General features: G+C 43.5%; 5 protein-coding genes across 5 annotated transcripts; 1 reads left to right on the top strand and 4 right to left on the bottom strand.

The window, feature by feature from the left end:
• Nucleotides 1-1,538: 1,538 nt before the first annotated feature.
• LOC306824133 (histone H2B 1/2-like) lies at nucleotides 1,539-2,007 on the bottom strand. The gene has a single exon (XM_079344138.1). The coding sequence runs from the start codon at nucleotides 1,955-1,957 to the stop codon at nucleotides 1,589-1,591; it is 369 nt and encodes a 122-aa protein (XP_079200264.1). The 5' UTR covers nucleotides 1,958-2,007; the 3' UTR covers nucleotides 1,539-1,588.
• A 1,107-nt stretch (nucleotides 2,008-3,114) lies between these two features.
• On the bottom strand, nucleotides 3,115-3,538 carry LOC306823339 (histone H4). Its single transcript, XM_079342798.1, has one exon. The coding sequence runs from the start codon at nucleotides 3,477-3,479 to the stop codon at nucleotides 3,168-3,170; it is 312 nt and encodes a 103-aa protein (XP_079198924.1). The 5' UTR covers nucleotides 3,480-3,538; the 3' UTR covers nucleotides 3,115-3,167.
• Nucleotides 3,539-5,874: 2,336 nt separating this feature from the next.
• Nucleotides 5,875-6,346, bottom strand: LOC306824325 (histone H2A). The gene has a single exon (XM_079344420.1). It carries the CDS (start codon nucleotides 6,318-6,320, stop codon nucleotides 5,937-5,939), a length of 384 nt encoding a protein of 127 aa, XP_079200546.1. The 5' UTR covers nucleotides 6,321-6,346; the 3' UTR covers nucleotides 5,875-5,936.
• A 303-nt stretch (nucleotides 6,347-6,649) lies between these two features.
• LOC306824635 (histone H3.2) lies at nucleotides 6,650-7,132 on the top strand. The gene has a single exon (XM_079344823.1). It carries the CDS (start codon nucleotides 6,694-6,696, stop codon nucleotides 7,102-7,104), a length of 411 nt encoding a protein of 136 aa, XP_079200949.1. The 5' UTR covers nucleotides 6,650-6,693; the 3' UTR covers nucleotides 7,105-7,132.
• A 2,481-nt stretch (nucleotides 7,133-9,613) lies between these two features.
• LOC306824442 (histone H1-like) lies at nucleotides 9,614-10,263 on the bottom strand. The gene has a single exon (XM_079344595.1). The coding sequence runs from the start codon at nucleotides 10,243-10,245 to the stop codon at nucleotides 9,640-9,642; it is 606 nt and encodes a 201-aa protein (XP_079200721.1). The 5' UTR covers nucleotides 10,246-10,263; the 3' UTR covers nucleotides 9,614-9,639.
• Nucleotides 10,264-12,662: the final 2,399 nt, after the last annotated feature.

The raw sequence follows: 12,662 nt of genomic DNA, 5'->3' as shown, positions 1-12,662 counted from the left end.
AAGGTATTTTCTAACGACTTGAAAGCCCATATTACGAGCAGATGGGCATTTAATAGTTTTTGTTTCATTACATACACGGTGCAATGTTATTGTTTTTGTTTGTTTTGTACAACAGAGCAACAAACAGAAAAAAACAACAATCAATCAAAACCTGACAAGCTCTCACATAGACATATAGGGCCTTCCTTGATTTCATAAGTTTCAAAGAATCAACATAAAGCTGCAGCTCCTTCAAACACATGCTGAAGAGTGGGGCAGTATTTGAGTATTTACATTTGTGTAGAAAATATTTGGCAAGTACAAGTAAGTTATTTAAGTTAAATTCTAATTTTCTGTCCTCCATTATAAAACCAAGTTTCACACTGTTGGATGTCAGGGGAGGCACCTCCATGTTATTACGGGCTGTCCAACTTGTGAAATTCTTCCAAAATAAATCACATACCTTGCAGGAAAACTTCAAGTGCTCAAGTGTTTCTGTTTCTGTTTTACTGTCCAAATGAAATATCCGTCTTAGAAATTCAGCACATGGATAAATGTCATTGAATGTTTTAAAGTTCACCTCTTTGGCTTTAGGGGAGATCGGAAATCTGAGACAATGACATCTAATATTTTTGGCCGCGGAGGTGGAATATTCCTTTAAAATATTCTTTCTTTTGAGAGGAAAGGGAAAAAATTCATGCAATATTATTGTAAAGCAGAGCAGCACCTCAGATGGAACTGACAACGACGGAACAGTTGTGCCGGGTTGTCTCAGGTGAGCACTTCCGCCCACACCTCAGCTGCAACCTGGAAGGCCAATTGAATGCGTCTGCACTTGTCCTGTATTTTGCAGGTAAGTACTTTGTAAAATCTACTTACCTTTGAGATACTCAATATTGTTTACGCAACTTTTTGTCCTCTGTTTTATTTGGAAGATTTGTGTGGATGTGTAAAAGCTTTAAAATCGCGGTGTTTGGTTCGCGCTTTTTCAATTTAATTCAAAAAACGTAATTTGTCGCGGGGGGATTTAATCTCCCTCGCGGTAAGTGTGGGTTTTGTCTCCCTGGGTGTTGAGTCGCAGGCTTGCTGCGAGGTTTGTGATACAATGAAATTCAGTCTCCTATACATGTAATAAGCTAATGTAAAGGGTTAAATGTTCCAATACATGAGGAATGCGTAAGTCAGATGTTCACTGACAAAAGTAGGTTTTGATGTGTTGTCTAACATTAATGTGTGTCTTGTGTAAACATTAGATATGTCTGCCGTTTGTATAGAGTATTAGTATCCAGAAAGTTGGTCTCGCTTGCAGTAAGCTTACACAGTGAGCACTAAGTTGCAGTGTGATATATTGAAGCCTTGTGAATAGGTGAATGAGTGGGTTTATGTTGTCCAGATGAAGAAAGCGTGAAAGTAAAGTTGCCTTGAATTGGGGCGTGTTGAAAGAATGGATAGGTTTGTGAAAAGGGGTAGAAGATGTATTGCAGTGTGCAAATGAAAGAAAGGAATATGCACATGCATGTTGTAATATATGAATTGGAGTTGAGCTCTTGAAGGAAGGGTTGGGTGGTCCTGAAAAGGACCGTTATGTTGTTGCTGGTTATCAGCGGGTTTACTTGGAGCTGGTGTACTTGGTCACAGCCTTGGTGCCCTCGGACACGGCGTGCTTGGCCAGCTCACCGGGCAGCAGCAGACGGACGGCGGTCTGGATCTCCCTGGAGGTGATGGTGGAGCGCTTGTTGTAGTGAGCCAGGCGGGATGCCTCCCCAGCGATGCGCTCAAAGATGTCGCTCACGAAGGAGTTCATGATGCCCATAGCCTTGGAGGAGATACCGGTGTCGGGGTGGACCTGCTTCAGGACCTTGTAGACGTAGATGGCGTAGCTCTCTTTCCTGGTCCTCCTCCTCTTCTTGCCGGTCTTGGTGGCCTTAGACACGGCTTTCTTGGAGCCCTTCTTGGGCGCTTTCACGGTTTCAGGCATGATTTCTGAGTGGTGGTCTCAGGATCAGATGGCTACGCCTGGTCGGGAGTCTCTCTTTATTTGCTGCTGATGCAAATGAGGGCGTGCTGTTGCTCACAGGGGATTGGCTGGAGCTTGGGCTCTCGGGGCCGTGCTTTGTGTGGAGTGAGCGGGCTTGGTCCGAAATCCGTTTCCCTGAACTATCTCAGTCGTTATTCCAGATGTTGCCATCCAAATATAGTAGGCCATGCCGACTCACAAATGAAGCCAACAAATGCCCGAGGTTACCTTGAGCCGTTAACTGTACAGCCCATCAAGACAGCAACATGTCAACATGCAAGATAGTGGAGGAAAGAGACAGCAGTGAAACCCCTCAGAGGGAAAAAGACCAGAGTTTTGACCGACACATACTCAATATTAAAATGGTGTAAACAGAAGACTGCCAATTCCCAAATGATCTTCTCATTTCGAGCCTCGAGAAAGTTGAGACAAATATTCCACTATTACTATTGATAGCCTATATTTACTGTGTAATAACCAATGTAAGTTGACGGTGTAGGCCTAAAAAAGGACTTGAATACATATTTAAACCTACCTTGTTATTTGTATTGTTCTATCTTTTTGTTGTTGGTTCACATGCATGCCTTTAGCATTGTACCTTCTTTACTTTGAGCTGTTCCTCAAAAGTGAATGCAGCACTACTTTTACATGTTTCAGTCCTACTTGTTTGACATGTGGCCTAATACCTCATGGACGTAAGTAAAGCCTCATGTGTGTTAACATGAGGTTCATGAAGAGTGCAATGATGTTATTCATGTATCATGAACATCATGATTTTTAATAAGCCTCTTGACTGTATTTATTGTGTCGAATATGTGCGTTAACTGCGAGGAGGCTGAAGTACAGGACTCATTTGTATCATGTCGTTTTCGATAAAAAGTAAGGTCTAGTATCCGGTGCTCTTTGGTTTTTACACTCGAGTCAAAGCCTTTAATTATTGAGGTTGATGTTTGTAACACTATTCCCGCCCTTCACGAGACTGTTCTTTCCTTCCGTTGTTATTGCAACATTGTAAGTGCTGTGTTCGTTAAAAAGCACAAATACAAGCAGTTTACACGGCGTATTACTGGCTTATGATAGAGATATAGACATTGAGAAATGACTCTTCAGATTGAGTGTGTGGCTCTTAAAAGAGCCTTTGGGTTTGAGTATGAGCGGGTCAGGATCAGGTTTAACCTCCGAAGCCGTACAGAGTGCGTCCCTGTCTCTTCAGGGCGTACACCACATCCATGGCGGTCACGGTCTTCCTCTTGGCATGCTCGGTGTAAGTGACGGCATCACGGATCACGTTCTCCAGGAACACCTTCAACACACCGCGGGTCTCCTCGTAGATCAGACCGGAGATACGCTTCACACCACCACGGCGAGCAAGACGGCGGATGGCGGGCTTGGTGATTCCCTGGATGTTATCACGGAGGACTTTACGGTGACGCTTGGCGCCTCCTTTGCCGAGTCCTTTACCTCCCTTTCCTCTTCCAGACATTTTAGTAGATCAGACGATGAGGGCTGAATACTTCCTGCTCCGGAATCACGGTTCTTTAAGTCTGGTCTGAGAACCTCGTAGAACACAGAGCTCTGCTTTTCTTCTTCTTGGGTCACGTCTTTTAAAAACACAATCCTTTGAAGCATTAGCGCCCCCCTCTGAACAGCACTGTGAATCTGGGACATCCTGTTGGACTGACTGAGCTCCACGATGAGCAGGAGTTGCAGCAAACCTTCAACATATTGGGGTGAAATCATGAACACCGATATGAATTAAGCTCATTACTGTTTTATACCATTTCTAAGCAAATGACACAACACGCTCCAGTTCAGCACCTCGGACAGCGAAGGTCAAGAAAAACATCACGGAGAGGAGGACAGGAAGCTTTAACAGCTTCATTGTTGTACTTGTACTCCCTTTTTTTGCAGGTTTTTACTTGATCTGTAGTCAAATTTCATCTCTCATTTTGTTCATTTAGTCACATTTAAACATTGACTCATGTTGGACTGACCGAGCTCCACACTGACCGCAGGAGTTGCAGAAAATATCCAACATATTAGAGTATAATCATTATACAGCGATATAAAGGGAGATTATCACTGCTTTAATTCTATTTTTTTTATCAAGAAAATGACACAACATGTTCAGGTTTCCAGTTCAGCACCTGGGACAGCGAAGGTCAAGAAAAATATCAAGGAGAGGAGGACAGGAAGCTTTAACAGACTCTTTAAAACATATGATGACTGCATGTAAATACAAGTGGCCGGAGTGATGGACTTTCTTTTCTCCAGAGATTATTATTCTACTTTTAATCATTCTATTTTCAAATGATCCTCTTCTCGTTCAATCAATAAATCAATCAATCAATCTTTTTTTGTATAGCGGCAATTCATAACAGGTGTTATCTCGAGACACTTTACAAAAAGCAGGTAAAGGACGTTACTGTTTGTCTGTTAACATTAACAAAAGAGCAGGTAACAAGACCATGCTCATTGTTATGTTTACAAAAAGCAGGTAAAAGACCTTACTTATGGCTATATTACAAGAGCCCACCTTAATCCGTCATAGCGTGGCATGAAAAAACTTCCTTTTAACAGGCAGTAATCTTCAGCAGACCCGGGCTCATGACGGAACAGCCATCTGCTAAACTGTGCCGGGCTTGAAATGGGATGGGGGAGATGGGACAAGATGCAGAAAGAAGAGTAGGATAGGTACTATAGTAGGATAGTTGATGCTTTAAGGTCACAACTACAACCATTATTCTAAAATAGACAATTCTTCTGACTTTACTCAGAAATAATAGAGGTTGTTGAGTTCAGTTCAGATATGGACTGTTAAGATGTTTCACCACTGAATTATCTCCCATGTTTTCAAGTGGAATATCGAAAAGAGGCAGAGACGTGTGGTGATAATAATGGGATGTGGGTGTATTCAGCAGAACTTGTGGCTATACATAGATCGTCATCAAGGAAAGTTTTAGAGAATGAGTGTACTTCCTTAAACAGCATCATTCGTATGAGGAGATTTCATCAATCATCAGTAAAGTAATAACCAACACTTGTGAGTGTGTGCGCGCGGTTCGTTCCATTTGTCAAAGCTCACGTCTTCCTTACACAATCCTTGAAGTTACTTGAGTTATGTTTGTTTATTTGTTATCCGTGTACCGACCTGGGCTGTGTAAAACTCTGCCCTTTCTGGAGTCTTGCTGTTGAGTATTTGTGAGTCCCCGCTGTATCTGGCCTTGATGCTTCCATTGAGGCCAAGGAAGTGTACTGTGCTTGAAGTTTGCCTTCATTAAAGCTCACCAGTTACGTGATAAGCAACATTTGTGAATGAGCGATTAATTGACACGTCACACAGTTGCAGATGAGGGCGGATGTGTCTCCGTTGTGCAGCAGATGAACCTGTACTATTCGTTGCGTGGTGAAGCTGAACAGCTTCGCATGGAGCTACTGATATCAGAACACCAACTAAAATGAATTATCTAGCAACGTCTGTGATTTTGTTATGCTGAGCCCACCTATCATCGTGTATCTTATCACAAACTATAACTATGCCCATTTGATTTTCATCAGTCAAGATTCATTTCAAGATTTTTATTTGTCACGTGCTCATACAGATGTGCAGTGAAATGGACGCAGGCCACGCAATAACAATAAACACAGTTTCACAATAATAGAATATAGCTAAAGAAATAAAAGTTGTTTCACAAAAATATTAAGTATAGCATAGAATACTGTAAACAGTTTAAAGTGTCAGTGTGTAAAAGTGACCGGGGTCCAGTAAAAATAAGTGATGTTCAAGATTTACAAAAAGATCGTTGAATATACAAAAAATAAATATATATTAAAATCATCAGAATAATCAGATTCATTCATTCAGGTAAATTGCTCTCTTGATGGAGTGTGGGTGGCTCTTAAAAGAGCCGTTGTGTTGGTGAGTGTACGCCGTGCGTCTCTACTTCTTGGCGGCCTTCTCGGTCTTCTTGGGCAGCAGGACAGCCTGGATGTTGGGCAGCACGCCACCCTGAGCGATGGTCACTCCTCCGAGCAGCTTGTTGAGCTCCTCGTCGTTGCGGACAGCCAGCTGCAAGTGACGGGGGATGATACGGGTCTTCTTGTTGTCACGGGCAGCGTTACCGGCCAGCTCCAGGATCTCAGCGGTCAGGTACTCCAGCACAGCCGCCAGGTAGACGGGGGCACCGGCTCCAACACGCTGGGCGTAGTTTCCTTTGCGCAGCAGCCTGTGAACACGACCGACTGGGAACTGGAGCCCAGCACGGGAAGAGCGGGTCTTTGCCTTTGCTCTGGCCTTTCCGCCTGTCTTGCCTCTTCCAGACATGGTTGTTGTTTATCTCTTGAGTCGGGACTGAGAGAAATGTAGCCAAGGCGGACATGCTCTCCATTATATGTCCGCGGAGCGCGGGCGTTTTCCTGCCCCTCCAACCAGAAGAGAGGCTTCCAGCAGAGCAGCAGGGGGCGGCTCGCTCCGACTTTGGCTCCACAGTTTGAACAACTTTTCCTCCAATGAGCAGCGGAGATCGAAGCGGGGGCTCGCTCCCCCCGTCGGGGCTGAGCTCCAGAAGCAACCCGTCACCAATCAGGGGCCGGAGGTCTGAGGCAACGTCACTGCGGCACACCCGCTCCTCCGCTTTAAGAGCAGCTCGGCCCGTGTCGAAGTACATTTTTTCTCCCGTTTAGAGAGACAAGAGACGATGGCAAGAACCAAGCAGACCGCTCGTAAGTCCACCGGAGGCAAAGCCCCCAGGAAGCAGCTGGCCACCAAGGCTGCCCGTAAGAGCGCCCCGGCCACCGGTGGCGTGAAGAAGCCCCATCGTTACAGGCCCGGTACCGTGGCTCTGAGAGAGATCCGTCGGTACCAGAAATCCACCGAGCTGCTGATCCGCAAGCTGCCCTTCCAGCGTCTGGTCCGTGAGATCGCTCAGGACTTCAAGACCGACCTGCGCTTCCAGAGCTCCGCTGTCATGGCTCTGCAGGAGGCCAGCGAGGCTTACCTGGTCGGCCTCTTTGAGGACACCAATCTGTGCGCCATCCACGCCAAGAGGGTCACCATCATGCCCAAAGACATCCAGCTGGCAAGAAGGATCCGCGGAGAGAGAGCTTAATCTGTCTACTGCTCCAAAACCACAACAACGGCTCTTTTAAGAGCCACCACATTTATTCAGAGCTCTTCCTCTACTGTCCACTGTCTACTGCAAGATGACATATTATAACTAGTCCCGTGTCCAGCAATAAGGACACGACTTGCTGCAACCACACAATATAAACCAATTCCCAATATATCACGCGCACAGATTACACATATTGCCATAACTACTGCCGCTGTAGCACTTGTAATTATACGCGTATACAACGTTTTCAAAGTGGCACGCAGAGAGTCTTGAAGCTGCGCAGATGCACCGTGGTGTTTGTCTGTGCTACTCAGCCGTGTTCGACTAATTGACGAGAACATGCAATAAAGCAATAAGCTGTCAGCGCGTCCTGCCTGGCTTTGACTTTCGCTGTCCTTGGTACTGAACCGGAGTATGTTGTGCATGTTGTTGCGTGTAAACACTAATAATTTTCCTTCATATCGATGTATAACCATTTCATTCCAATATATTGAATGTTTTCTGAAAATCCTGATCCATTTCTAACAGGCGCAGTGAAGTTTTCTCCTAAGAAAAGCTGAGATACGTGGACAAGTGGTGGCCGAGACACTTGAAGCTATTGGCCTCTCCACCGAGGGACAAATGATTTGTGGAACTTTAAATAGGAGAGATTCACCCGCTTCAGTTTAAATCAACCGCAGGGCAATATTCATTGTGGCCAGTAGGTGTCAGTAGCAGCATTGAGATGTAAACAACGGCACTTTCTTGCGTGTGCATGGAGGAGGAAAGCACAGTTGTTTAGTGATTTATTGTCCCGTGGATTTCATTTTTCTCATGGACTGTTTGAGACATTGTAAAAAGCCTTTGCTCTCCATGATTTTTAAGTCCCTAGAATAAATTCGGACATTATAGGATACTTTGGGTATTATATTTTCTAAGTATAAAAACAAACTAATCACTCTGAAATTCAACACAAACTGTTGGAACCATGGGACCTGCAAAAGTAACATCATGCTGTACTACAGACCGAGACCAACAACACAAACTTATCAGGAGACGAGGGAATAAATCAACTGAGAATTCGGAACATTTTGTAGGGGAAAAAAAGTATAGTGCATAAATCATCCAGTATGCAGGAATGAATTACATGTAGCTTAAATTAAAAAAAAAATCGGAGACACATTAAGCTGGCTACAGACCTGAGCAAGGTACATTTAACAGTGCAGGGCCCTGATGAAGAAAGAACAACAAGGCAAATGGCACAGCGTGTTCCAGCAGGTGTCATTTGTTTATACATCTTACTTCAGGGGTCAAACCTGCGTCCAGTATAACCAGGGCTGTTGTTTCTGTTCATATGGTGTCTTCTCTACAATCTTAGCAAGCCACCATAAACAGGTTTTGCTTTGTTTTTTTAACTACTTTAAAAAAAAATAAACAATCAGAAATAATGTATATTATTTTACTATAAATCCCATAATCCCACATGACAAAATACGAATATTACTGAACGGTTTCTTAATTTCAATTTTACTGAAATAATGACTTTTCATTGAGAAATAACGATAGCTGCAGAATGCCAGAGTATTAAGAGTATTTTCTACCTCAGATATATATATATTTTTTTAACTTTCTAAGGTTGAATCTGCCAGAAACAACATTTCTAGTCTTCAGACGTATCAAGGTGCTTTGACATCATTAGTCCTCCATTCACACACTGGTGTTGAAGCAGTCGGAGTAATTTGGGGTTCAGGGTGTTGCCAAAGACAAACACGAGGAACTTTTTTTATTTGGTTCTGGAAGTTGCTTGCCAAAACTACTACATGATTTGTGGAACTTTAAATAGGAGATATTCACCCGCTTCAGTTTAAATCACCCGCAGGGCAATATTCATTGTGGCCAGTAGGTGTCAGTAGCAGCATTGAGATGTAAACAACGGCACTTTCTTGCGCGTGCATGGAGGAGGAAAGCACAGTTGTTTAGTGATTTATTGTCCCGTGGATTTCATTTTTCTCATGGACTGTTTGAGACATTGTTAAAAGCCTTTGCTCTCCATGATTTTTAAGTCCCTAGAATAAATTCGGACATTATAGGATACTTTGGGTATTATATTTTCTAAGTATAAAAACAAACTAATCACTCTGAAATTCAACACAAACTGTTGGAACCATGGGACCTACAAAAGTAACATCATGCTGTACTACAGACCGAGACCAACAACACAATCTTATCACGAGGGAATAAATCAACTGAGAATTTGGAGCATTTTGTTAAAAAAAGAAAAAAGAAGAACGTATAGTGCATAACACATCCAGTATGCAGGAATAAATTACATGTAGCTTAAGATAAAAATGTGTTAGGATACTAAGGCGCCCGCACACGCATTAGGCTGGCTACAGACCTGAGAAAGGTACATTTAACAGTGCAGTGCAATATGTGTGTATTACAAGATTATAAAAGAACTGAGAACAGCTGATTGCTTAGGACAGACTCTTTAGAAGTTGTGGTGGCTCTTAAAAGAGCCTTTGATGCTTTGAATAGTGGTCTCAAGATTTACTTCTTGGCCTTCTTGGCTGCAGTCTTCTTTGCGGGTGCTTTCTTAGCTGGAGCTTTCTTCACGGGAGTCTTCTTCGCCACCTTCTTCGGTGCAGCCTTCTTGGGGCTCTTGGCTGCAGGCTTTTTGGCTGCCTTCTTCACCGGAGTTTTCTTGGCTGCGGCTGCCTTCTTCGGGGACTTCTTGACTGCTACTTTCTTGACTGCAGCCTTCTTCTTGGGTGTCGCTTTCTTTGCGGCGGGCTTCTTTGCCTTGGCTGGAGCTTTCTTTGCGACCTTCTTGGCTGCGGGTTTGGCGGCTTTGGGCTCTTTCTTTGCGAGCTTGAAAGATCCTGCGGCCCCCGTGCCTTTAGTCTGGGACAAAGTGCCCTTTGTCACCAGCTTAATCACGGCGGTGTTGATGCGTTTGTTAGCCTTGCTCACATCCACACCTTTAGCCGCCAGTGCCTTCTTCACCGCCGCCAAAGACACACCTTTGCGCTCTTTGGACTCGGCCACAGCGCTGAGGATGAGCTTCGGGAGGGTGGGTCCCTCCTTCTTGGGCTTGGGAGCCGATTTCTTCTTGGGGGCTTTCGCCGGGGCTACTGCTGGAGCTTCTTCTGCCATGATGATCTCTCACTGGACGTGCGGAGCGAACGAGCGGAGGAGGGACATAAATGGAACATGAGAACCGTGAAGAGTCAACCCCTGCAGAAAGCCCTACTCCCGCCTGAAATGTGGCGACACTTTGTGTTTTATCTTCAACATTGTGGGGATATATCTCAGACAGACAATCTGTTGAAACGAAGAAATGTGTGGCAGCAGTTAGAAAACCCTCCTCTCTTCAGACCCAGCTCGTGTTTGGGGGCCAGGGCTCCGTTATTTCGCGACAGCAGGCTTCAAACCTCGACGGTACCCGGTGTGTTTGTGTAACACGCGGGGATTTTCCGTCACATTTCGGCTTCTAAAGTGGCTTCATGAGACCTGTGAACGTTTAAAATGTTGCTAGTGTGCGCAGAGGCTTCCGTTAATCGAACAAAACGAGCATTGACGTTATACTTTGATTAGTTTCGTTTTAATCGGACACTTTTCTGGGGAGGTAAACACACGCAGACTCAGGCGGTCAGAAAGACTCACAGATGATGTTGTTGTTGTCGGTTTCAGCTCCAGGTCCGACTAAATGGTAGATTTTATGAGAAGGGGACAAAGTTAAAGTTTGGAAACTGTACGTCTTAACAATCTGACATGAGAGTTAATGCGGGCTGAATGAATCACAGCAGTTTCCATTTGTGTGGAGAGCAGGTTACTGTCTCTGAAGCACAGCCTAGTCTTACCCAGAAGCTGAGAAACTAATCAAATCAGCAAAGGCTGTATGAAATGAGCGTTTGTCTTGACAGTAAATATCCTCATCATTAGTTATTGATTGGTTTGTTTTATGTTAAGAGGTCCAAGCCCTGTAGTTATTGTCCCACATGTAATTGTGGCACACCCAAAGATATGTGAGCACTTTTGTGTTTATTTTGGATTGAGCTGGTTAAAAGGTATTTTCTAACGACTTGAAAGCCCATATTACGAGCAGATGGGCATTTAATAGTTTTTGTTTCATTACATACACGGTGCAATGTTATTGTTTTTGTTTGTTTTGTACAACAGAGCAACAAACAGAAAAAAACAACAATCAATCAAAACCTGACAAGCTCTCACATAGACATATAGGGCCTTCCTTGATTTCATAAGTTTCAAAGAATCAACATAAAGCTGCAGCTCCTTCAAACACATGCTGAAGAGTGGGGCAGTATTTGAGTATTTACATTTGTGTAGAAAATATTTGGCAAGTACAAGTAAGTTATTTAAGTTAAATTCTAATTTTCTGTCCTCCATTATAAAACCAAGTTTCACACTGTTGGATGTCAGGGGAGGCACCTCCATGTTATTACGGGCTGTCCAACTTGTGAAATTCTTCCAAAATAAATCACATACCTTGCAGGAAAACTTCAAGTGCTCAAGTGTTTCTGTTTCTGTTTTACTGTCCAAATGAAATATCCGTCTTAGAAATTCAGCACATGGATAAATGTCATTGAATGTTTTAAAGTTCACCTTTAGGGGAGATCGGAAATCTGAGACAATGACATCTAATATTTTTGGCCGCGGAGGTGGAATATTCCTTTAAAATATTCTTTCTTTTGAGAGGAAAGGGAAAAAATTCATGCAATATTATTGTAAAGCAGAGCAGCACCTCAGATGGAACTGACAACGACGGAACAGTTGTGCCGGGTTGTCTCAGGTGAGCACTTCCGCCCACACCTCAGCTGCAACCTGGAAGGCCAATTGAATGCGTCTGCACTTGTCCTGTATTTTGCAGGTAAGTACTTTGTAAAATCTACTTACCTTTGAGATACTCAATATTGTTTACGCAACTTTTTGTCCTCTGTTTTATTTGGAAGATTTGTGTGGATGTGTAAAAGCTTTAAAATCGCGGTGTTTGGTTCGCGCTTTTTCAATTTAATTCAAAAAACGTAATTTGTCGCGGGGGGATTTAATCTCCCTCGCGGTAAGTGTGGGTTTTGTCTCCCTGGGTGTTGAGTCGCAGGCTTGCTGCGAGGTTTGTGATACAATGAAATTCAGTCTCCTATACATGTAATAAGCTAATGTAAAGGGTTAAATGTTCCAATACATGAGGAATGCGTAAGTCAGATGTTCACTGACAAAAGTAGGTTTTGATGTGTTGTCTAACATTAATGTGTGTCTTGTGTAAACATTAGATATGTCTGCCGTTTGTATAGAGTATTAGTATCCAGAAAGTTGGTCTCGCTTGCAGTAAGCTTACACAGTGAGCACTAAGTTGCAGTGTGATATATTGAAGCCTTGTGAATAGGTGAATGAGTGGGTTTATGTTGTCCAGATGAAGAAAGCGTGAAAGTAAAGTTGCCTTGAATTGGGGCGTGTTGAAAGAATGGATAGGTTTGTGAAAAGGGGTAGAAGATGTATTGCAGTGTGCAAATGAAAGAAAGGAATATGCACATGCATGTTGTAATATATGAATT

The sequence above is a fragment of the Symphodus melops genome (assembly GCF_947650265.1).
Source record: "Symphodus melops genome assembly, chromosome: 5".
NCBI classification, from domain to species: Eukaryota; Metazoa; Chordata; class Actinopteri; order Labriformes; family Labridae; genus Symphodus; species Symphodus melops.
This window is presented reverse-complemented; position numbering and strand designations above follow the sequence as displayed.